Source organism: Lithobates pipiens, unplaced genomic scaffold (genome assembly GCF_037356315.1).
Source record: "Lithobates pipiens isolate NorthernLeopardFrog02 unplaced genomic scaffold, aLitPip1_a1.2 Scaffold_16, whole genome shotgun sequence".
In the NCBI taxonomy this organism is placed as follows: domain Eukaryota; kingdom Metazoa; phylum Chordata; class Amphibia; order Anura; family Ranidae; genus Lithobates; species Lithobates pipiens.
This window is the reverse complement of record NW_027507748.1, coordinates 635,628,102-635,654,664: the sequence shown is the minus strand read 5'-3', so window position 1 is coordinate 635,654,664 and position 26,563 is coordinate 635,628,102. Positions and strand designations below refer to the sequence as shown.

Below are 26,563 nucleotides of genomic sequence, written 5' to 3'. Positions count from 1 at the left end.
CTCTTAAAGGGGATGTACAGGTACGCCCATTTGCCCACTGCTGCCATTGTGCCGACTTATATCGGCATGTGGCGGTCGGCACAAGCTGGTGGCTTGGGTCCTCCTGTTGGAGTAGGAGGGTGGCGAAGATGTCCCCTCATGCTGCTTGTAACAAATTGAGCAGCTGCTTAGCCGCATTGATTATTACACACGAAATATTGTGTCAGGTCTCTAAAAAACAGTTTTGCAGCAAGTGGTTAAAGTACCATTCTGCTCCAGTTTATATATGTTGAACACAGATCCTAATGGGAGTGCCGATTTTCACTTTAAACAAGCTGCTAGCAGGCTTTAACACTACTTGAAGCTTGCTAGCAGCTTGTTTAAAGTGACAATCAGCACTCCCATTAGGATCTGTGTTTAACATTTCCAAACAGGAGGGGGCGCTTTCAAGGCTTGGAAAAAGCTTCTCAAAGCTTGCAAAAGTCTTTCTGAAAGTCTCATACCAGCTTGCCATTCACATTACTCTTATGCAAGCTGAAACTCATATGAAACTGGCCTAAATGCACCCAACACGATAGTAGTGTCCTGGTGTTGCAGCACACACAAGACTACCATGCGATGTGGTGTGCTGCAACTCCAACTTTTGATGTGCCGACAGTCCTTTTAAATAGGGAGCTTTAACCAAGGGAAGATTTAACCCCCTGCATGATCAAGCCATTTTTTTGTTAAATGGCACTGCGTTACTTTAATCAGCAAGTGCAGTCATGCGACGGAGTACCCAAATAAAATGTAGGTAATTTTTTCCCACAAATAGAGCTCTTTTGGTGGCATTTTATTTCATTTTGAAAAAATAAAATTAGATTAAAAGAATAGAAATGTTTTGAACACTGACTTTTTAATCTGGCGCCGTTAAGGCTCCCGTAAGGCGAAGCAAATTATAGCAGGAATGTGATATTGCAGTCAGACTGTCTGACACTGTGGGAACCAGTGACACCAATACAGTGATCAGTGCTAAACATATGTACTGTTACTGTACTTATAACAGTGGCAGTAAAGGGGTTAAACAGCTAGGTCGATCACAGGGTTAACTGTGTGCCTAGCCATGGTTCGTGTGCACTGTGTGGTGCTTCTACTAAGGGAAGTGGATTTTCTTTCCATCCATCACACCCCCCGCCAGGACGGAGCTCTGCCTTGTTTATATAGGAAGAGCTCCATGCTGTGCATTTTCCTGATCAGCGGGTGCCAGCGGCCATCCATTGGCCAGCACCCACTGATTGGCTTCTGCTGTGAAGAACGGCAGAAGCGACGACCACTCCCTACCCGGAAGTGCAGAATCACGTCTATACATGCAATTTTGCAAAGCACGGCCACCCTGTAGCAGTAACTCTGCTATAGCAACAGCAAGTGGTTAATGCAACACACATAAAGGCGTATAAAACACAACAGACCAGACAGATGCGAATAGGCCTTTAGATTACACAGGATGCAACAGTTTTCCTTTAGGGGTAAGGTTAAGTGGGATTTTTTTCTGTCTAATATTCGATAGGGCTATGATAAATGCAGTAAACATTATAGGTGCTGGGAAAAAAAAAAAAAAAAACATTCCACATGCTCACATTGCAGAGAGTCCAAGTTCAGGGTAATAATGTCAGCAATCATTGTCTGAACTTGCCCAAGCACCAGATTGTCAACCAGTCCATGTGAAAGCAGCCAGAACAGGCGACAACCATCTTTTGGCACCTGTGTGTGTATATCTAGCTCTCCTCCAGTCACTATACCTACATAGCAGAGGTAATTCATGAAACCCGAATCAATGGAAAAAAAAAAAAAAAACAGCAAATAAAGAATTACTATACACAGAAGCCACGTTTTATTTTTACGGGCAACAAGAGATTCAATTTGGTTTCCTTTTTAGATACGGTTCAGGTTTTCATAGGATAAAGTATTTGTCCATCACAATTCTGACAAATACAGTGGGGGCCACTTGAAGCATTTAGGGTGCTCTTGCCCCATATCCTAGGCTGAGAACTACTGAGTGAAGTCCGTAATTCTCTCTGCTTGGGCCTCACCTACATGCAAGAAATTTGCCAAAAATCTACCTTCAAAAAGGATGGCTTTTCACAGGTTATACAAGTAAACACTTAGAGGACCAGCAAAAGTCAGCTGTCTGCCCTTGCAGCACTGGGGTAACATGCTTATTAAAGCATAAAATGCAGAAAAAAACCTCAAGGTCCATTTAATCAAATACTTTCTATTCGTTTTGAACTCATCTTCTGCTAGTTTAAGGTCATGTCCCAGTGCTCTTTATCTTGGCTTCATATTAAAAATACTGTCCTCGATCTTACATTACACCCTTAGGGCTCGTTTACACTTGCTTCAAAATGTGGCATTGGACGCACTTTTTAACAGGGCTCTTAATGCCAATCAAAGCACCTGTCACAAAATAAAATGGTCATCTTACAGTCCTGTTCACACAGTGTTTACTTTGCTTCAAAAATTATACCCCATGTCGCTTTTATGGCACTTCAAAGCATCTCCAAAGCCTTCATTGAAGTCTATGACAAGCTCACTTACAGCACCTGCAGCTTTTAAGAGACTTTTATTCAGAGTGTGCGTCACTTTGTTTTGGAGGTATTGCAAATGAGATATCCCAGGATGCACTGGGAGACCAACAAGCGAAAAAGAAGGATGTCACCAGCAGTCCCTTCCGGATCATGTGTATATTTTCTGGGATTGTCTGGTGCAGATGTCACATCTAGTGTGCAGTGTGAAGCAGCAGGTAGGTGAGCGGGGTCCGGACTGGAGCAAAGCAACTAGCAGATGGCACATGTGGTGTGCAACATGGGAACGCTATAGCGGAAGGTGAGCGGGGCCCGGACAGAGGGCCAAGCGTCAGAGGATCAGCAGAGCTGGTGGACCAGAGGAGGAGAAACTAGCAATGTCACGTGGGAGGTGAGCAGGGACCAGAGAGCTGGGGGGGTTACTGCTAGGCAGGGGCATAAGCAGAGCTGGGGGGTTACCGCTGAGCAGGGGATCTGCTGAACAAGGGTACCAATGAGCTGGGAATCTGCTGATTTGGGGGTACTACTGAGCTGAAATTCTACTGGGCCTCTTTAAGACAAATCTGAAATCCACACACACACACACACACACACAATTTGCCAAGCTTCATTAAATCCCCACTAAAGCATCATCGAAGCACCAAAAAAAACACATAAAAAAAAGAAAGTTGAAGCGGTAGGCGCTTAAAAGTTTGTTGAAGTCGAAGTATAAATAAGCCCCAAAAGCTCAATTACACTTGCGGTGGGGGGGGGGGGGGGGGGGGCATTAAAATCCACAGTTGAGCTGAATTTTTACTGCTATTCCTTTAGCTGTGAATAAAGGGAGAGTACACCGGCAGTAGGGATAATAGTCATATGATATGCCCCTTCACTGCCTGTCAAATGCTCTCTGCAGAGCTATACGAACACAAATCACGCTTTAGAGAGCAAAGCAATTGCAAACCAGGCCTTTCTGTATTAAAAAGGTTTTAGTCATGTTTCCCCATTACCTTCTTTCCACAAGACTGTACATATTAAGTCCCCGAAGTCTGTTCTGTTATGTTTTAACCCCCAGGCCTTTCAAGCTTGCATTTGAATTTATTCACCATTGCAAAAAAACAGCAAATAGCCAAAATATGGTCTGAGGGAGATTTTCCCCACACACAGGGGACCTATTGAGTAATCCTACAGAAGTACATGGCATGGGTCAGATTGTGGCAGCGTTCCTCAGTTTAAAACAGCTGATTGCACTGAACACACGGTATGTCATTCTTGGTGGGAACAAAAATGTTAAAAATTCCAGTTTTGAGAAGTTGCACCCTGATGTCATTGTGTTATAAGAAAGTATACATAATGGTAATTAAAATATTAGGGTTAGAATGCCTTTAAAAATGTAGCATGGTGCTGTAGTCATGCATACATTTAAAACAAAGATAAAGCACACTGGACCTATTAAAATCTGTGGACATATGAAACATGACCATCTTAATCCACACCATATAAAGCTAGAGATTCACAAACATCAAGCAAAGAAATCCTCATGAGTTAAACGTGTCCTTGTATATAAGAAAAGGCTATTATGGCAGAGGAGTTCCAGTTAATCAGATTATAAATGAGTCACCGTATAACAGGAAGTAATGAATCAGCCATCTTAGTTGAGGGCAAAACAACATTAACCCTTAGCTGAGATTAAGCATGTGTAATTGATCACACACTGTTCCACACCATCCCAAAAGGTTTTATCAAACCTCTTACATTTGTTTTTGCTCCAAGCATGCTGATGTATTTAGATTGTGGATGCATTTTATTTGAAAAATGTTTTGTAAAAACCTGGCTAAACAGGAGGAGGGCTGCCCACACTATGTATAAGCACTGCACAAAAAATGAGCACTAACCTAAAGCAAATGACAACCTAAAAATTATATATTAAAAAAAAAAAAAAAAAAAAAAAAAGGATTTGATATTTACTGTAGTATATTGCCATGTGACTATCCAAATAGCATCTGTTCTTGTTCAATAGTGGACAACTTAATTTGTGCAGCTGCCACATCATGGACATTTCTAGGCCTACCCTCAGTGTAGTCAGCATGCAGACGCCATTCACACTTTCACAAAGCAGGAACAAGCAAGTTGCACATAGGGCAGCCCTATGCCCTTTCGGCGCACGAAAAGCAGCTCATGCTCCTTTTTGGGCAACAAGCACAGCTTGAATTGTGGCGATTCTGCCCCCCCCCCCCCCCCCCCCCCCAAATTGTGAGATGTAAATGTGGCCTCCAGAGTAACAGGACAAAATGGTTTGCAATCAGAAGCCTATCTAAAAGATAGAAGCATGCTAGTTGCCATAGTACGTAAGCACCAACAAAACTTCTACCATTTGCTTACTTTTGTCTGTTAAAGGTTTGTTATATTTGTTAGTAGGTGATAAAAAAAAAAAAAAACACTGCTTGATTATTTCAAATTCAGAGATGGCCTGTGCATACTTCCTGTATTATCTCAAGGAGTCAAATCAGGAGATAGGGAGTGAATCAGGGCTGACACCATCCAGTCCACAAAAATGCTGTGTTGTCAGCTCATAAGAGGAAGTTAGAAATTAGGAGCCGATGGTATTTTTGCTGGTAAATGAGCAGATATTTTTCTGTACTGCCAAGGTCTTTAAAGGAGTAAGACACAAGGAAATATGCCTGTGCTACTAATGACTTTATATTTTACCTGACAAGCTTTAACGTGAATCTCTAGGCAAAACTTTTTTTTTCTGAAAGAGTGGGAAAAGGGGTAGATCATCAAAATTTTAAAAAGGATAAGTTCCCCATTTGTAACATGTTGCGCGCATATTCAGGCCCCCTGTACTGGGCCCCCGGAACCTGCGGGAGATCCATTCACAAAGTGAATGGGAAAACTACAAGGTCCGGCAGCCTTTGCGGCTGTTGGCTTGCAAGTCTAAATGAACTACCACAGTTCTGTTGAGTGTCATGGTAGTTTATTGAGCTTCCTGTCACAGTGCAACTGCCTGCATCTGTATTAGCAGACAGTTACACATACAGTCAGCAGGACCATGGCATTACACCAATGATCTGCTTATCACGGGTGCAATGCTTTACAGGCTCCTAACAAAAAAATAAATAAAAAAATTATAGACCATATGCAATATTCCCAATGCACACTTCCCTGAAGATGGCTGTTCGGTATTGGCGGGTGCTGCAGCGATCACAGGCCAGAAACTGTAGACGCTCATTGGCAAGAAATGTCACCAGCACACCAAAGACTTTTTAAACGGGTCCAAACCTTTTTTCGTGGTCTTATGGTACATATAAAGGGCAACGTTTCGGAGCCACGCAGGGCCCTCCCTAATTCAGTGTTGTCATTATAACAGTCACTTGACATAAAAGGATAACCCTATAGCAGAGAATAAAAATCCTCATATAAGGTAAAGGCGGCTACTTAGACAAATATACTTGCCTGACGAAAGGGGCTCTGTACCGCTTCAGACACGTTCGAGGAATCCTCAGTGTGCTGGTGACATTCTTCACATTGAGGGTTCCAGACCAGTCACCATTGGAGGACAGCACAGTAGGAGGTAGGTGTACTATACTTTTTTTTTTATCACAATCAAGAGCACGTTTACCAACAATAGTTTATCTTTGATTTAAAAAGGTGCAGATTCTAGAACCATCATCCTAAACCTGAATCCACCTTGTAAGCCACTAACAAGGAAAACAGAAGCAAGCTGGAAATCAAGGCATCACTGGGTCTATGCATGTTCAAGGTTAGACACATGCCAGCTTGTGAAGCCAAGGTGAGGACGATAGCCCTAGAGCTTGCACCTTTGAAAACAAGTCAGCAATTGCATCATCCAGGTTTCTTCTTACATTCTTTAAAAAAAAAAAAAAAAAAGGGAATCTAAAGGACATAAAAAGCGATCCTATTCCTTTTAAATAAAATATTATAAGGATAGATAAAAGCTAGACTAAATGCCTAAGAGTTGACCCAAATAATTGCAGACACATTTCTAGCCTGGGAGTCCCAGAAAACAGAGCACAATGTGTAAATGGTGGTGTACAGCCCTGAAGCCAGTGATCTAGCCCTCTTACCCCATACCCCTTAAAGCAGTGTGCATTTTGGAGAAGTACAGATTTCAGGGAAGGGGTGAAGTTGCAGAAGAACCCAGACTCTTGAACAAAATGAATAAATGCATAATGCGCTGCTTAGAATTGAAGGCTCTCAAGGTACAAAGGAAGAGGAGAGGTACATGAATGGACCTCTTGGTGCCTACTTTTTACTCTTTAGAGCAGCTTGTATAACTACAAGTTCACTTATCATTTACTTTAATACAGGAATCTTGTGGTTCATTAAACAGGCACCTCACTGGGGATTAGATCAGGTGAACAAAGGATCATTCAGGTATACCGTGCAAATCAGGTAACCTTTCCACACCTATGAGGCAGCAATAGGAAGTGACCAGTTCTCTCTATTCACCTCACCAGAAATGAACAGAAGATCAGTCAAGCCTGTCTCCTAGCAACGCTTCAATTGGGGGGAAAAAAAAAACTGAATGAGCTGGGGAAGCTGTTTCCTTTAACATTTGAACCTACCTGTCCATAGTTGTCTATGCCAGTTACTAATCTATTTAAATTTAACAAATCAAATGCTGTCCTTAGGGCTTGACCAAGTGTAGTGAGTCCCACAGCTTGAAGATTTTTCAGCTCGTTCATAAAGGTAGCATGATTCTCTTTCCAACCAGCCTGTAAAAATAAAGATAGAAATATGTATTCTTCAAATTCCTGAGAGTATTTGCATGTCTAAACAAAGAATACTTTAACCTCTAAATAATCAATAGTTCATTGCGATGGTAAGCGGCTGTAAGGGTCTAGTATTACTTGCATTAATTGAATAGTAGCAGATCAAAGAGCTCTGTTTCAAGAGGTGGACTGCTAAATGGGGTTCTCATTTTCAGCAAGTGACTAACTTCTTCTGTCATTGACCACTGCCATCATGATTACGAAGCCCAACAAGTAACATGGACAATAAATATGCCTTAAAACAAAGGCTTTCCAAACATACAATTTTCCTTTAGATTTACCAATACTATATACAGTAAAACCTAGGATTTTGAGTAACGCGGTTTACGAGCGTTTTGCAACACAATTTTTTTGATTTTTTGATTTTTTTTTTTTAAAGCCCAACTCAATTTGCGAGCATTGTCTCACAAGATGAGCAGGATTCAAGCCTCTGGGGTGTGCAGTACCACATGTGGCCAGAGGTAGGGGGGCACCAGAGCCCACCTCTACCTCTGGCCACATGCGATACTGCATACACTAGCAGCGACACTGGAACTTATTACCTGAGTTTCCATTGAATCCTATGGGGAAACTTGCTTTGATATACAAGTGCTTTGGATTACAAGCATGCTTCTGGAACAAATTATGCTTGTAATCCAAGGTACTACTATATGAGGTCAAACCTAAACACTTTGTTTCAATTTGTATCCAACCAGGCAAGCCCTTGAACCACATAGTTGAAGGTAAATCTAAAAGAAACGGAAGAAAAAAAATAAATAAAATTGTATAATATATGGACAGCCTAACACTCCAAAATGAAGAAATTGTCACTACCGCCATAAAGGCAGTCCAAATCACAGAACATGCTGGAAAGAAAAGCCAAAGGGCAGCAATGTTGGCCATATACAGGCAACTCTCTATAACAGTGGTCATCAACCCTGTCCTCAGGGCCCACTAACAGGCCAGGTTTGCAAGATAACTGAAATACATCACAGGCGTTATCATTTGCTGCTCAGTGATTGCCGTATTCTAGTCTGCATCTCCCCAAAGGTAATACATAAAACCTGGCCTGTTAGTGGGCCCTGAGGACAGGGTTGATGATCACTGCTCTATAATGAATAAATCTGCCTGAGCCCATCATGACAGGACTTTGTCACCTCAAGCAGCATAACTACTGTAGCTCATGCAATTCTTTCTGCTCATTCGCGAGTCATACATTTTCCAATATGTTGCACAATTGCTGTAGGTAAAATACTTCAAGCGCTTGCAGGGTTTTCTTCTTTGCAAGGGCATTCCTAGATGACCCGATTGTATCACTTATAAAAATTAAGCATTTTACATGCACATGAACTTTAATGACATTCCAGTCTTAGTCCGTAGGGTTCAATATTGGGTTGAGGCCAGGACTTTGTGCAGGCCAGTAAAAGTTCCTCCATGTCTTTATGGATCTTGCTTTGTGCACTAGTCCAAATTATTTGGTAGTTCCCGTGAAGGGAATTCTTAAGGAGTCAGCATACCAAGACATTTTGGACAATTCCATGCTCCCAACTTTGCGGGAACAGTTTGGGGATAGCCCCTTCCTGTTCCAACATGACTGTGCACCTGTGCACAAACCAATGTCCACAAACATACGGATGAGAGAGTTTGGGGTGGAGAAACTTGAATGGCCTGCACAGAGTCCTGACCTCAACCAGATAGAACACTTGTGATGAATCAGAGCAGAGACTGAAGACCAGGCCTTCCCATCCACATCCGTAGCCTAACCTCACAAATGCACCTTTGGAAGAATGGTCAAACATTCCCATAGACACTCCTAAACCTTGTGGACAGCCTTCCCAGAAGTGTGGAAGCTTTTATTGCGGCAAAGGTTGGGCCAACTCCATATTGAACCCTATGGAACAAAACTGAATTAAAATGAATGTGTGTGTAAAGGCAGGCGTCCCAATGCTTTTGAAAGTATAGTGTACCTTAACCAACCCGCAATCAAGCATTGTACTAATACAGCCGCTTTCATTTAAAATGTCTTTTTGCTTACTGTTGTGTATGCCCAGTATGTGCACAATGCCTATGGTCCCGCCGTCATTAGCGGAAATCTAAAGCCACAGGGCCAGAGTGGCTTTCATCCTTGTGATGGCCAATCACAGCGATCACCATCATAAACTGTACATTTACATTTGAGAGCCTGGCCTTTCTTTCACAACGGAGGAAGGTGAAGGAGGAAGATCGGTGCCACATGCAGTTCTCTATATATTCAGGATAAGACTGCGAACAAGCAGATAGGTTTGTTTTTATTGAAGAGGCATAGCATGTCTTTTCTGCAATAAAGTAAACACCTGCTTGAATAGTTTTTGTTTTTCGTTTTACAGTTTAGTTCCTCTTCAAGTTCACAGGAAGTTATGAAGACACTGCAAATATGACAAGGTCAGTTAGGTATTTCTCTATACTTGCAGAAAATGTACTTTGCCTTAAAGTGGTTTTAAAGGTTCAAGGCTTTCTACCTTCATCTACCTTCTACCTTCACTGTGTGCAGTGCCCCCCCCCCCCCCAAAATACCCAAGCTCCCTCTTGATCCAGAGATGTGCATGAGAGTTCAGATTCTCCCAGGCCTCTCATTCCTCATTGGCTGAGACAACTGCGGGAACCATTGGCTACTGTAAATCACAGCCAGTGAGCAAATGAGGAGAAAGTGGGGCTCTGTGTCTTAAGGACACAGAGCCCGCAAACTTGCACCAGTGACTTCAGAACAAGAGGCTTGCTATTGGGTGCACTGGCAGAAGCCAAGGAGCGCTGTCTGGGAACCTGAAAAGAGGAGGATCGGGGCTGCACTGTGCAAAACCATTGCACAGAGCAGGCAAGCATGACATGTTATTTATTATTATTTTTTATTAAACTTTAATGTCACTTGAAAGGTGTTGTAAAGTATATATTTTTTAAAACATGTTATACTTACCTGCTCTGTGGAATAGAATTCCACAGAGCAGATCCTCCTCTTCTGGGTTCCCCCGCCAGCGCTCATGTCAGGCACAGATGTTCGGGCAAAGAAGACTTTACATGAACTTAGTGGAACTGTACAGTAACTCCAGTCATTTTGCACCTTTCTGCTACAAGCATCTAGGTCTGCAAACTATGTATATTCTCGCCATGGTGGGGAAAGTGTGTGTGCTGGTGCTACGTTTGATGGTATATACAGCCCCAATACATTTATTCTGGTGACTAGTAATGATGGTATGAGTGCACACAGGAGGCCAGAAAATGTTACAAAAGGTAAGGGTTTTAAGACTGTATGAAAGAACGGCTTACAGTACGGTGCTAATCAAAAAAAATAAAAAATTACCATTTTAAAGTAGCATTTTTACTTTTTTTTCCCTAACCAAAGACCCAAGACCTGCTAGCTCCTTTATTAGCCATAATCTCATCTGTGCACCTGGCTGAATTAGTCAGCTGATTTTCGCTGATTGTGCTTGAAATTTGAGACATGGATGGCCCCGCAAGCTCAGTGGTCTCCAAACTGTGGCCCTTTATCTGGCCCGTGGGGCACCATTCTTCCCATTGACACCGTTCCTCCCACTGACACCAAGAATGGGGGCATTGTTTACTGACACCAGGGCATTTTCTACTTCCACATGTCACAGTCTGGCACCCCTAAAAGACACTAGCCTTTTGTTTATAAAGTTTGAAGACACCTGACCTAGACTTAAAATTGGATTTAAATACTGACTGAGCCAGGAGGACAATGAGATGCAGTCACTGTTCAGATATTCATATAGCCACGGGTACTGCGCCGGTCTAAATACAATAGCTGGCAGTGGAGATTCTTCCTCTGACACGGTCTAGTGTGGATGGGGAAATTAACAGATTTTCTATAGCTCAGCCTACAAGCTGAATAAGAAATATTGAGCAGTGTCTGACTAGCTTTAGTTTGCAATGTCTGCCAAGTCCACCATCCCAAAAATCGGATTTTATTTTTTATTTTTTTAACAAGTTTGTAATTTTAAAATTAATTTTCAATTTTAAAACCCAGAACTTTATTTAAAATACCTGGCGATTTAACTATGAAGAAACATGCGCCAGGTACTTCCTGTTATAATGGGACAATGCTCTTTCCCTGTCTCCCTATTACGCTTCTGCATTACCAGTCGGTTATATTTGCCTTCCATGTAGACTACAACTGGCTGTTTCAACACACATTCCATGGGTAGGGTCCTCTGTTGTCGTCATCAAGAATCCCGCCCTGAGAAATGCCATGAAGCCATCGCTGGAGTGTATGTGAAGACAGCACGTGTCAGCAAAGAGTCTGCAGGAGATCAGCAGCACTGCGATATAACAAAGGTTGTAAAAAGGTGAAATCAAATGTATTGATTATAGAAAAATAATAATTGAAGTTGTTAAACGGTACACAGTGCATTAGCGTACTAAATACCATTTTACTTGGGGTTTAAATCTACTCTAAATGTTCCACTGTTTTAGCAGTCTTACTCTGACTGAGCCGTGGAATAAGGACTCCTTAAGACGGACACTTGCCTCTCCTCTCAGTCTCCAAGCATGGGAGTGTACAAAGCAAAACAACCCCCTTAGTTAAAAGAATGTAAACTACAGAGCTATGATATTTAAAACCATTAAGCATATTTAGAAGACAGAACACAATGTGTGTGAAGGTCAGGTAGTCCACAGATTCAACAAATGTCAGGCTAAGGTGACCTCTAGTGACTTTCTAACAGAAGAGTCAGGATCAAACAGAAGTAGAGAAACTTGAGGGTTAATGTATACCTGCCATGGGCAGACCTGCATGTTTTTTAGGTCAAGAATTCCAATTCTTCCCAATCTTAGTTATGAAGGGTACTCAAAGTCCAGCCACAATATTTTAGTTTTAATAGTGAATGACGATTAGAACACCTTCTTGTTTAAGCTGCTAACCAGGCTCTGTTGCAGAGATTTCCTATTACTAAAGACGAACAGACAGTTCAGCAGGGACCGACAGATTCGAACCCCACAGGAGAGATTCGTGTTGTTGATGGGGGGGGGGGGGAAAAAAAAAAAAAAAAGAGCGATTTTCTTTCCTGCAACCACTGCTCCGTCCATGGCCAGCCTAAGGGTCCACTTACTCTATGCATTGTGTAATACATTAACTCGCGTCAAGACTAAAAATTGCTGTTAACTTTTTATTGCCATCTGTTGCAGATCTTCACTAATTTCCTGTCTGGTGAAACCAACGTTGGGGGAAATCTCTCTAAAGGAGACTTGAATAGCAGTAAAACACTGACAGGGGTTCCAATTATTCCCTACTTGATCCAACACGAAGAAAACGTTTTGGCTGGGCATAAGCATTAGATGACAGTCTCCCTATAAGGCGATGATGTCATATCTAAAGGCCTAGAAAATGCCCACCATACCATTTTGCAGAAAGGTGTGAGGTTGGGGGCATAATACAAGTCAGAAATGCTTCTCCATTTGCCATCAACCACAAACCCGAGAAGCCAAGTGTTCACACATACTATTGTGCTAGTGGTCAGATCATGTTGCATGTAAAGGCGCACAATGGTTGACAGATCACATTGCAGGTGTGTGTGTGGGTCAAAATCAAGTTGCATGTAGGCATTGGTTGTCAGATCATGTTTCATGTAGGCATTGGTTGTCAGATCGCGCTGCATATCTATCTGTCCCTGTTGTGATCTGTCACCAAAACAGGAAGTGAGGTGAAATCTCTCTAAGCGTTTGTTTATATTTGCAGTAATCCTTTCAAGATCCATGGTGGCTCATTTATTGCCCATTTAAAGTCTGCACCACCACAAATGCATGTATTGCACATGGTTGTGGGTGGTTTCAGTGCTGCTCCATTACACTTGGTGGGTTTGCGTTTGCCTGGCAGCACTGCCCACTGAACACAACAGGGGAATTATTCTTTACCATGCTGCAATGCTTTGCAACACCATTTGTATACACCGTATGACTGGATTAGTCAGTGTGGTTAAAGCCCCATACACACCATCAGTTTTTCTGCTGAGTTTTTCCTTCAGATTTACCAAAACCATATAATATGAGGTCAAACCTTAGGAGTTCCAATGTGTATGCAATCAGACAGGCCCTTTCACTACATGGTTTTGGTAAAGCTGAAGGAAAAACTCAGCAGAAAAACTGATAGTGTGTATGGGGCTTAACGGGCAGTAAGACTGCAGCTCAATAATTTGCCTTTAGCACTGCCCAACCACAAGCATAAACTTGGCCCTAGGTCCCTTTCACAGAGATGGCAAAGGGGGGAAGTAAAAAGGTAGTAGATCCATGTCGCGCCCCCCCCCCCCCCCCCCCATCTAAAAACTATCCACCTCTGCATCCCTTTAAAAAGTTCTTAACATTGGGGAGATCGGATGATAATGTGACCATTGTGATTGGCTGTCAGTGGTCACATGATTGCAAGCCAGTCCCACTGGCTCCTGATCCATAATGGGATCAAAGCTGTCTTAAGATGGGTACACACGGGCCACAAATCAGATGAAAATGGTAGATCCCTCAGAAACTGGCCGTTTTTTCTATGGAAGCTGGTCTTAGGACTGGCTTCTGTCAAACAAGCATGCTGGAAATCCAGCATCCAATCAGCAATGGCAGTGTATTCTGGCAGGAATGCGCCCCCCCCCCCCAGCTCAGCAGGGCATCTGTCCACTGATCTGGTGGATAACAGGTCCGTGTCCTCTTCACTTACAGAGTTGACATAAGACACAGCCTGCTCTACTCTATAAGTGGTCAGATGTAAACAAAGTTGTTTTTATTGGACAGGATCAGATGTTGGCGGGTGTCAATGGATACATCTGCTGCTCCACAGAGAATGGAGGATATTATTGGGCCTGCCAGCTCAGCAGGGAATCTGTCCACTGATCTGGCGAATTAAAGGTCTGGGTCCTCTACGCTTACATAGAGGAGTGGACACAGACCACTGTCCTCTATGGGTGGCCGGATGTAAACAGACCCCCGCCCCTGTCCATTTACACCAACTGCCATCTGAGCCAATTGACAGATGGAAAATGGATTTCACCATCCACTTGTTTTTGGCGGATAGGATTGGGTTGGATTTCGGCAAGTGTCCATGGACATAAGTCAGTTAACAACCGCTGCTCCATAGAGGAGACTGGATCCTCATCTGTCTTTTTATTGGATAGGATTGCATGTTGGTGGGTGTCAGACACATCTGCTGCTCCATAGCGGAGAATAGAGGGTCCAATCGGGTCCGCTGATCTGGCGGGTGATAGGTCCATGTCCTCTCCACTTAGACAGCATGAACACAGACATAGCTTGGTCTCCTCTACAGGCAGTCAGATGTAAACAAACACTCTGTCAATTTACACCTGACAGCCAACTGATCCAATCAACGGATAGGGAAGGGATCCCCATCAGTGTTTTTTTTTTTTTTTTGATCTGATGGGTTGTTGGCGGGTATCAATGGGCACATGTGCATTAACACCCAATGCTCCATAGAGGAAACTGGATCCTCATCTGTCTGTTTTTATTGCTTAGAACCAGAATGCAGCAGGATACACCTGCAGCTCCATAGAGGAGAATGAAATACTGACAGCCACACCTAATTGTCTTGCCTTTGTGAAAGGACCCTTATGCCGCGTACACATGATCGGAATTCTCGTCGGAAGAAGCTCTGATGGTTTTTTCCGAGGGAATTCCGCTCAAGCTGTCTTGCCTACACATGGTCACACCAAATTCCGATAGTTTAGAACGTGTTGACGTACAACGGAACTAGAAAAAGGAAGTTCAATAGCCAATAGCTTCTGTCTCGTTGTTGAATCTGAGCATGCGTGATTTTTTTGGAGTGTCGGAATTGCATACACACGATCAGAATTACTGATAGAAAGTTTTTCCATCGAGAAAATTGAGAACATGCCATCAATTTTTGGCTGGCGGAAATTCGGACAGCTAAATTCCGATGGGGTATACACACGGTCGCATTTTCCGATGAAAAGCTCTCATCAGTTTTTTGCTGGCCGGAATTCCGACCGTGTGTACGCGGCATAAGATGCGAATGGGCCAGTCCATATTGCCATTGCACACATTTCAGGAATAAACGTTTAGAGAACTGGGTGCTGTGGGGACTGCCAGCTGGATACTGGAACCTATACGATATGTAGAGATTCGCCAGCATACTAAGGATCATCAATTTCGTCCAAACTTTTTTATTCAAGAACGATCACATCACAAAATGGTGCAGTGATCATTCTCAAATAAAAAAACAGTTTGAATGAAATTGATAATCCTTGGTGTGCTGGCGAATATCTACATAGCTTAGATGCGCACGGACACCATTACTTGCAAACGGTGGCCCAAACGCACGTTTGCACCCACCAAATTGCATGGTACTACTGCAGGTGCAATTTATAAGTCGTAAATTCAAGATTAATCACTGCACTAACATTAATAAAGTAGATGGCATAAATTGTACAGTAACAATAAAAAGCATAAAGGATGAATGTATGCAGCGCTAAAAACATAAAATTATAAAGTAAGAGTCCATAGCGTTAAAACAGAGTCCTTGTTCAGAGAAAAAGCTGAAACCACCCACGGTGTAGACAGACACAATAAGGTGAGCATGAAATTATCCTCCACCAAACACACTGGGCCTCTTGCCAAAGAAAATGGACCACTGAGTTACAGGTGGTCAAACAAGCGTGATATCCACAGCACCACTTTAACTGGATCATCGATGGCCGGATCTTGTAGTCTCACCAAATGGAAAGTCATAGGTACATGTACAAAATGGAAACTCCTCATGGTGGAGAATTTAAAACCAGGGTGAATTTATTTCATTAAAAAAAAGCCAGGGTACTCACATTTTGTTAGCTAAAAGCAGGCATGTCAGAAGCTACAATCTATCATGGATATCAATTGTTTCCAACCACAAAGATAGCCGCGGTCAGCACGTTACTGCATCATAACGGCAGAGCTCCACCCAGCGCCGTGGAGATCTGACAGCACGGCCATCTTTATGGTTGGAAACAATTCATATCCATGACAGATCATAGCTTCTGACATGCTTGCTTTTATCTAATGAAATGTGAGTACCCCGGCTTTTTTTAATGAAATAAATTCACCCTAGTTTTAAATTCTCCTCCATGAGGAGTTACCTTTTTGTACATGTACCTATGACTTTCCATTTGGTGAGACTACAAGATCCGGCCATCTATGATCCAACTGAAGTGGTTCTGTGGCGCTGTGGATATATCACACTTGTTTGACCACCTGTAACTCAGCGGCCCATTTCCTTTGGGGAGAAGCCCGGTGTGTTGATGTTTGGTGGAGGATAATTTCATGCTCACCTTATTGCATCTCTTGTCTAAACCGTGGGTGTTTCCAGCCGCTTCCCTGAACAAGGCCTCTGTTTTAACACTATGGAGTCTTACTTTATAATTTTAATGTTTTTTAGCACTGCGTACATTCATCCTTTACAATTTATGAGTCGTGCCTGCTGTACAGTTTGTTTGTTTTTTTGTGCGTTCATCAACTGCTCATTGAAATGAACAGGCTATCAAACCAGAACGTGCAAAAAAATGTGCAAAAGCGCAAATGTGCCAGGGGGGACCCAGTCCAAAAAGTCTTCTAGCCCCTGGACTGTGATAAGTCCTGACAGGGGGGTCTAACCCTCCCCCCTACACGATAAGACCTGACAGGTGGGGGTCTAACTATCTCCTCCTACAGATGGCGATAAGACCTGACAGGGGGGTCTAACCCTCCCCCTACACGATAAGACCTGACAGGTGGGGGTCTAACTATCTCCTCCTACAGATGGCGATAAGACCTGACAGGGGATCTAACCCTCCCCCCCTTCACAATGATAAGACCTGACCGGGGTCTAACTCTCTCCTCCTACAGATGGCAATAAGACCTGACAGGGGATCTAACCCTCCTCCCTACAGAGGCCCCCAGATGGTGATAAGACCTGACGGGGTCTAACCCGTCCACCCCTACATATGGTGATGAGAGCTCACAGGGGCTCTAACCTACACAGTGTGTGATTAAAGAGCCCCTTCATGCAGTGCCAGCTGTACTGGCAGGAGGAGTGATCGGTGCCAGCTGTTGTAGAAGTTGGGAGGACTGTGGTCCATGTGCAGTCCTCCAGGGCCTGATCCATGTAGGGATCCCCCTCCTCCTCCTCCCTCCCCCCATGTCCCTGTCGGTGTGTGCGGTTGTCATACCTTGATCCCATACGGGGGCTCCTCCAGGGTGACCAGCATGTACCTGTCTCCTCTGCTGGCGGGATCCCGAGACCGGAGCTGGGGGGACAGAGAAAAGGGAGAGAAGGGGGAGGGAGGGTGAGTGATGAGTACATAGACACTGAGCTGCACTTCTTCCCCGGTCCTGTGGGGGCGCTGTGTCCCGGTACTATACCTTCATGAAAGTCTCTACAGCGCCCTTAGCTATGTCCAGGTAGGTAGTGCCCAGGTGGGTGCGCTGGTTCATGGACGCGGACGTGTCTAGCAGGAAGAGTAAGATGGGCATAGTGGTGCCGGTACTGGATGGAGGGGGGAGGGGAGAGGATGGAGGGGGGGAGGGGGAGGCCTGACACTCTCAGCCTATGTGCCCCATCTCCTCTTTGTGTGACAGCCGTGTGGTATTTATCGGGGGTGGCCGGTCATATGTCTCTGTATAGGGAGGCCCCGGGGCTCAGTGTGCTGTTTGTAGGCCGGACTGCCCTTGTTTATAAGCCCCTCTTCCCCCGCCCGGTTCCCTTCTTCCCTCCCTCGGTGGATGTGACAGAAGTTTGAATGAGTTCAGCACTACTTCCCCCTCTCGCAGCCTCAGTCTCCCTCTACTGAGCGTTTCCTTTCGCACTCGCAGCCTTTTAAGGCGGGCGGGAGGGGCCTCGGCGGGTTCCTAGTAAAAAAAAAAAAAAAACTCTTGGTGACTCTTACGTCAGGCGCGTCACGTCACCAAGCCCGAGCTCGTCGCTCATTGGTTCGGAAGGGAGGGGGTGCGCGTAACCGCGTCGCGGCCTGGGTTCGCTGTGAGTGGCTGAAGAGGTCGGCGCGCCCCTGCTTGGAGAGGGAGGTGTTAAAGCGCGCGGTTGGGGAGAGGAGGAGCTGAGGCGGCTGAGAAGGGGAGGGACACTCTCGTGTGACCGCGCACTTCTCTCTCTCTCTTTTTTTTTTTCCCCTGCTCCTCCTCTCCTCTTGTCTATAACGGGCGTCGTCGTTGGAGATTTTTCTTTCAGTCGGTGTCGGCGGAGTGGTGGAGGGGGAGGACGGTCTGCGCTGGTAGAGCGGCTCTGAGACACCCACACGGTGTATAGTGTGCGCGCCCGCCCGCCAAATCTCCCCTCCGTACCGTCCGCCGTGTCCTTGAATGCGGGAGCCTGTGTCCTATAGGCTGGGGCCGGCCATGGCCTCCCAGTATGAAGGAGAAACCTGAAGAGAGCCCCGTGTGTGTCCTTCATAACATGGAGTGTAATGGCAGGGCCTGGGATGGGGCTTAGGCCGGCCTCCCGCCGCCTATTTATTTAAAACTCACACCAGGCAGGGCATAGTGACCAGGGGCCCCAGCCACTATTGGCATCTAGGATCACTCTAGATTTGGATAACTGGGGCCCTTTAATGTTTGGGCATTTGGGGCTCATGAAGATTTTGGTAGCCAGGGAACTTAAGCTTTAGATAACTGGGTCCCTCTAAGGTTTGGGCAGCAGGGGCCCTTTAAGATTTGAACAGTGAGGGCCCTTTAGATTAGGCTAACTGGGGCCCTTTAATTTGTAGGCAGCCAAGGTCCTTGAAGATTCTGGCAACAGGGGAGCTTTAGATAACTGGGCCCCTTTAAGGTTTGGGCAGCAGGGGCCTTTTAGATTTGGATAAGTGGGGCCCTTTAAGGTTTGGTTAGAAAATACCCTTTAGCTATACCTGGGGCCCCTTGAGATTTGGGTAACTGGGGCCCTTTAAGGCTTGAGCAGCAGGTGCCCTTTATATATGACTGGTACCCTTCAAGCTTTGTGTACGTGGGGGGGCCCTTTAGCTTTGGCTAGGTGGGGGCACTTTAGTGTTTTGGTTAGTAAAGACCCTTTAGCTATAATTTTCAGGTTTGGGCAGCAGGGGCCCCTTTAGGTCTCAGTTCACATATGTGGTTTGCAGAAAAAAGTTCCTTTAAAAAAAAAAATGATGAAACTGCACCATGCGGTTTTGCAAATGCAAATACTTGCTGTTTTCTAATGAGGAGGGGCATTAAGAATTTATGGCCTCCCCATGCATCTGCTAAAGAGCAGCACATTTTGTGAGCAGGCCAGGAACATGTGGAATTTGTGCCCAACCTGCACACACGTGAACCTAGCTAAAGATGTGGGGGTCCTTTTTTTTTTTTTTTCAGGCTCCACTTCAGAGTTAGGCAGCTGAGGACCCTCAAAGTGCAGCTGAAGTCTTGGTTAGGGCAGGCTGCGAGCAGGCAGGTTATTATCGCATTAGAGACATACAATGTCCCTTCTGCAGTAATATGCACCTAACTGCCTTCACGCAGTGATCTCTGGCATGGAAACCGATCAGCTCAGCTTACAGCGCCAGGCTGATCCCTGTGTGCTGGGATGAGTGGCTCATGTGCAAGAGTGACATCATCCCGCGCTGGCCAATGAAGATGGCTGAAGACCAGCACACAGAAGATGATGCAGGCGAGGGACAGATGGAGGAAAGGTAAGGATCCCTTTTTATCACTGCGACCTGTTGGTGCTGCACAAAGTAGAAGTGGAAGTATATACCTGTGTCCCAGAACATGGGGTGCAGGCTTATCCTGATACCAATCCAGAGGGCTAGTAAATGTGAAGAGGTAAGGACCGCCGCTACTCCCAACCAGACAAATAAATGGGGAGGAGTAGCGGCGATCCTTTCCTCTACATCTACTAGCCCTAAGGATCCCTTTAGTTCCCCTAAAGGCAGCTCAGGTTGAGTGAAAAAAATGGACTCCATTTCCCTATACACTTCCTCAATGTGGATGGGGGAATTTTCCCCACTGAGCTATTGTATCCTGACAGCTGGGAGACTTCCCCCACCATCAGAATACACTGAGCTCTGCTGGCTGTAGCCTGCAATGCTGATCGAGTGGGGAAAATTCATCACGGTGGTTGTACAGAATTCCTACAGTAGATCAACATTTGTACACACTCCCTGACCATACATGGATTGAAATTTGGTCAGTCTCTCCTGAACCGGAGGGATTTTGATCCATGTATGGCCGGCTTCAGTTTTGGACAGCCCGGGCCCCTTCAGATCTTGGTGACTATGGGCCCCATCAGGTCTTGGCCTCCGGGGGCCCATCATATCTGGAAGAGGGGTGCCAGCACAGGCAGCGTTGTGTAACTCCTCTCTGGCTGGAGAAGTGTGTATCTGTCCTGCAGCTGATGGGCCATGGTGACATTTGTAGTACCAAACCAGCCAGATCGGGGGAATGTAGGCCGGAAAGGACTCCGGTACAATGCCAGGGTGCCATCTTCCAGCTTGGCTATGTTCTTTGGGGGGGTGGTTAACTGCAACTAGGGCTGAAGAGATCAGCGATACTGTAGTCACATGTCATGTGCAGCCAAGGCATGATGGGACATGTAGTGTGTTAACAGCTGGAATGCAGCCAGAGTCTCCAAGCTGTTTGAGCAGCAGGCCTGGGGTGACGCCCGCCCCCAGTAGGGCATTCTAAGACTTGTAACTCAGGTCACCTTTGCTGATATGGAACCGGGAATTTCAGTATATCCTTTGTCTCTCCATATCGACGTAGTTTAGACAAAGACAAGCCAGCACTGGCAGTCCGATGGTTAATTTCAAGTTTATCTAGTTTGCTTCCTGCGAGTTTCGGATGCCACATTTCCAGGCACACATCTCTGTCCACTTCTGATGGCTGCGGGTGACCATCGTCTTATGATTTCCACACAAAATGATTTGTTTGGTTGTCACAGATGTCCATCGAGAGAGGCAGTGCTCCTTAACAGGCCATGTTTTCATAATGCAGCATAAAGAAATGAGGAGTTATTAATGTGCAAGCTATTGCTGAATAGGCAGTGACAGCAGACATAGGAGAGAACATCAAACCCCACCCAAGTCTGAGGTCATGTTTACTAGGGAACTTTAACAGTCGTGTATCCGTCGAAGAAAAACTTGCTGGCTGGCGTAAACACTCACATGGAACAGATCCTCATGAGGTGCAAAAATGCTATCAACAATATGCATGCAGGTGTTTTTTTTTTTATTTGTCCATCTGAAGGCTGATGATTATTATACTTTATAAAATAAAACCCTGTATAGGAGTAAAGGTTCTGTGCTTATTTGACAGTTTTCCGCTTGAGGGGTTTTTCACAACTGATTCATCGAGATATTTTATAAAGGAAGCTGCCAACCTGCTGAGGTTCCTTTACAAAGGGTAGGAAGCTCCATGCACTTTACATCGGCAAACCTCAGCCAGCTCTGACTACTATGCTCGTCTCTAAGCAGACGTCTGTATGAGAAATGAGGGTTTCTGCATAGCAGTGTGCCTGTGTACAGCTCTATATTGATGCATGCTGTGCCATACATGATCCTGTGTTAATTAGGTCCACCTGACAACAAATGACAGCTTTACAAGATGGAATATGTTTGGAATTGTGTATTGTTCAAGGAGCTTCTTGCCCAGTAAAGGCACCTTATAAAGTGCTTGTTCTGTCCATTCAGTTATTGGCTTAAACCACATATGTCAAACACTAGGCCCCCAGGACAAATGCAGCCCTCCAGGCCTTGTCAGTTTTGTAGATGGAACATGGCAGAACTCCATTCCCCCACCTCTGGCTCTCTCCCTCTGCTCCCTGCAGTCCCTTGTAAATGCAGAAGCCTTCTGTGTTTACAAGGGACAGCTTTGCTCTCAGCGGCTCCCGGATCTAACGGATTCCTTCACACACTGACATCGGGGACCGATCTCCATAATCTGGGAGAGAAAATGAACTCCCTGCAAGGCAGAGCCATCTACACAGGGAGGTGCTAGATCTACTACCTGTGTACTTGGAGCTGCCTATACAGGGAGGTACTAGACCAGAGCTAGGCAGGAGATGCAGAGATGTTTTGTGGAGGAGGTTGAGGTAGATAAATGTGCATAGTGCACCCCTAAACCCTGTACGCTGTAGGGCACTCCTGAACTCTGCATTCTGTACGCAGTGTAGTCCTGAACTCTGCATTCTGTACGCAGTGTAGTCCTGAACTCTGCCCATAATGCAGTGTAATGTCACTGGTCCCCAAAAAGTGTCATTTGGGGTCAGTTTTGTCTGCTGCAATGTCGGAGTCCTGCTAAAAATTGCAGATCGCCACCATTACCAGTAAAAACTATAAAAAAAATATAAGTCCATAAATCTATCCCATAGTTTGTAGACACAATAACTTTTGTGCAAACCCATCAAATTTTTATTTATAAACCAAGAATATGTAGAATACATATTGGCCTAAACTGATGAATAAATATTTTTTTTTTTTTTTATTCTTTTTTTTTTGGATATATATTATAGTAGAAAGTAAAAAAAAATTGTCCCTGTTTTGTTTATCACAAAAAAACCCCGCAGAGGTGATCAAATAACACCAAAAGAAAGCTCTATTTGTGGGGAAAATAAGACATGCATTTTGTTTGGGTACAGTGTCGCACGTCCACGCAATTGTCAAAGCGACGCAGTGCCGTATCAAAAAAATGGCGTGGTCATTAACCACTTGCCAACCTGCTCATGCAGATATACTGCAGCAGGTCAGCTCTGCTGCGTGAACCGAAGTGCCTGTACATCGGTCTGTGCAAGCAGGATAGCGGGTGCGCATGCCCGCAGATCCCGCGGACACAATGTCTGCCAGCGACTCGCGATCGTGGTGAGGAGAGGCAGAACGGGGAACTGCCTATGTAAACAAGGCGATTCCCTGTTCTGCCAGATGACTTGACAGAGATCTACTGTTCACAGTTATCGGGAACAGTGATCACTGTCATGCTGCAGTAAGCCCATCCCCCTACAGTTGGAACACACTTGTGCTGGTACACACCATGAGATTATCCGACGAATGATGAGTTTACTTAAAGTCACAAATTCCGATACGGCAGGAAAAAAATTCAGAAGTGATGTCGTGCATTGTAATGCATTTGCACTGCATTTTCGAACGATCACTTTACTGATTAAACGAAAATCGTACAATCTGGCATCGTACGAAAAAAAGTTGTGCTTGCCCGATAGAATAATATCGGATGAACTGTCATGATCGGCTCTCAAAAGCTCTATATTAACAATCCATTTATCGTGCGATCGCTTTGAAAGCAGTATTTCCCGTACAATTTTTATGATCGTGTGTACGGGGCTTAAACCCCTTAATCGCCCCCTAGTGTTAACCTCTTCCCCGCCAGTGTCATTTTTATATTGATCGGTGCATTTTTATAGCACTGATCAATGTAATGATGTCACTGGTCCCCAAAAAGTGTAATTTGGGGTCAGGTTTGTCCGCCGAAATGTCACAGCCCCGCTAAAAATTGCAGATTGCTGACATTTACCAGTAAAAACAAAAAGTCCCTAAATCTATCCCGTAGTTTGTAAACGTGATAACCTTTGCACAAAACAATCAATATATGCCTATTGCGATTTATTTTTTTATTCTTTTTCATTTTTTAACAAAAATATGTAGAAGAATATATATTGGCCTAAACTGATGAATAAATAAAATTAGTTTTTTGAATATGTATTATAGCAGAAAGTGTAAACAAGTTTTTTTTTTTTTTGTTTATAGTGCACAAAATAAAAACCACAGAGGTGATCAAATACCACCAAAAGCAAACTATTTGTGGATAAAAGAGGACGTCAATTTTGTTTGGGTACAACGTCGCACGACTGCACAATTGTCAATTAAATCAACACACGGCCGTATTGCAAAAAAATGGCCTTGTCATTAAGGGGCAAATCCTCCCAGGGCTAAAGTGGTTAAAGGGGTAAATCCTTCCAGTCCTTAAGTGGTTAAAGAAGCTTAACTGTGCTTACAAATGCCCCCTCCTGTTGCTTAATGCTGGTTATAGATAGTTTGAATATCGACTGGATCAGCAGTCACTGGCTGAAATTTAAACCATGTATGGGCAGGCGGTTTGTACCAAAGTTGATTCATTGAACAACTTGGGTACAACCAGCCTGTTGCATTTTTTTCTTGTGATTGTAGCCACTGGCAATAGTCACTGTGTGTTCTCCTGGCGAGGATGGCTTTCCTCACTCTCCCCAACCAGGAGAATACAATGGCTCTGCAGGAAAGATTCTCCACTCACTGACTGCAGGAAAGCAAATCACACCGTTTATGGCTGGCTTAACCTTTGTAAAAAAAAATGTGTATACTGATCTATTTTTAGTCTGGTCCAGTCATGTAACCCTCCAGCTCCCCTGTGTCTGTGAGCTGCTCCTGCAGGGAGAGGCGGAAGCTCCAACAACGGCTGGGCCGTGGGAGCCTATGGGTGATGCACAGCTCCTGGAGTGTCAATCCATTGTTGGCCTTCCTGCAGCTGACGCAGGGGAGCCAGAGCTGCAGGATTACATGACTGGACTAAAACTAGATATGCACACACACCTTTTTTTTAATGTAATCTGGGTAGCAGGAGAGGGGAAGGGGCATTTTGTTGGACAGTTAGGCTGGAATTCTTCTTTAACTCCCTCCATGTATTCCTCCCCCCTTACCTTTATTGCTGTGTTATCTTCAAAACACGTACCCGCACAGTGAATCCAGCGTTGTCCCACTGTAATATTCTGCTCCAGTGGTAAACTGGGTCCTGCACTGCCATCTTGGTCATCTCCAGCTGGCTGCCTTTTCTGTATTCATACCGCCAGCTGGCAAGGAAATGCTATGCCCACCCTCCGAAGCCTATTCTATATACCCTGTTAAAGGAAAGATGCCTATACTTGCCTATTCTGAGGGCACTTGGGTCTGGTCACATGATCAGGTCACAGCACCGGTGTTGTGTCGAATGCTGTCCCCCGTTGGATAGTGTCCGCCTTGTACTGCGCTTGTGAAGGTCTCCGAAGATGGGTCCAGGTTCAAGCCCCACCATCCAAGTGGACATAGAGTGAGAATAAAAAATTGGCAAGCTAAGTGAGGCCGTGCCCGAATCGTGGCAAACGAAGCGAGCCCGCGAGAGGCCTGTTACTAAGTGCTACCGTATGTCTACTGGGATGGTGGGGCTTGAACCTGGACACGCCGTTCATCTTCGGAGACTTTCGGAGTCTCCTTGTCCTCCGTACTGCACAAACGCCGTGCAGTAAGGGGCGGATACTATCCGATGGGGGGACAGTTTTTGGCAGAACACCAACATCAGTGTAGAGGAGGGACAGCCGACAACGGCTGCTCCATAGTAAGCCTATGGTTGACGTCATCACCCAGGCTCTGCCTCTCCTCTACACTGAAGCTGCTGCTGAATAGATCATGTGACCAGATTGAGAACAGGTAAGTACGGTATATGTTGAGGTGAGCTATGAAATCATCCACTGCACACCAACACATCGGGCCTCTTACCGCAGAAAATGGACCACTAAGTTATAGGTGGTCAGATAAGAATGATAAATCCACTATAGCACGACTCCACTCTGGTACCAGATGGCTGAATCTCATAGGGTCATAACATGGAGTGAATCCACAGGTTCTTATGTTGGATAAAAGAGAAGCAACTCCCAGTGTAGTATGTTAAGAGAAGCAACTCACAGTGTAGTATGTTAATTCAAGATGATTTTATGAAGTAAAAAGCAGACAGAGTACTTGCATTTAGAGAATTAAAACAAGAATTTCAGGAACACAAAAAGTCCAGGTGTGTGGTAATATTCCACATTAAAGGTGCATCACCCCTGTGCTCAGTGCATAAGATTGAAAGCTTACCCAATGTAATGATCCCACCAACAGATCGTATGCATTAATGTATAAGCTCCTCTGAAGGCAGGTGGTCAGCCAGCTTCAGGAAATGAATCCAGGCTCATGTTTCTCCTTGATCTTGTGTCTCGCATGATGTGGTATGAAAAATAAGAGAAGAGGCTCATGGTGCATTGACGTATAAAAACTAGTTGATTGTATAAAAAAAATGAACCTACATCAAAGACATTAGAATCGGGCAGTGTGTGTGTAAAATCATGCAAGGCCGCTTGAAGAATGGTCCGCACATGTTGACATCTCATAGCTCCAATCAGATGTGTTTCCTCTCAGAAGGCATCGACTGGGATAGAGGCTCATCTCAGTTGATGCCATCTGAGAGGAAACGCATCGGTGTGGTGCATCATTGCAATTCAAAAGACCCTTCAGTTTGGGGGAAAAACTG

The 26,563-nt window shown here is 44.7% G+C and overlaps 1 protein-coding gene across 2 annotated transcripts in view; it reads right to left on the bottom strand.

Moving 5' to 3' along the window:
* Positions 1-18,114, bottom strand: part of INTS6 (integrator complex subunit 6) — a 59,528-nt gene extending 41,414 nt beyond the window's left edge. The window contains exons 1-3 of one of the 2 annotated variants that reach the window (XM_077484229.1): positions 17,675-18,114; positions 17,482-17,559; positions 7,109-7,258 (exon numbers count right to left, since the gene is read on the bottom strand). In XM_077484229.1, coding sequence (XP_077340355.1) covers positions 7,109-7,258; positions 17,482-17,559; positions 17,675-17,785 — 339 coding nt within the window. In that variant the 5' untranslated portion in view covers positions 17,786-18,114. The remainder of the gene's footprint in view (positions 1-7,108; positions 7,259-17,481; positions 17,560-17,674) is intronic. The other variant, XM_077484230.1, reaches the window with a different exon arrangement.
* Between the last annotated feature and the right edge of the window lie 8,449 nt (positions 18,115-26,563).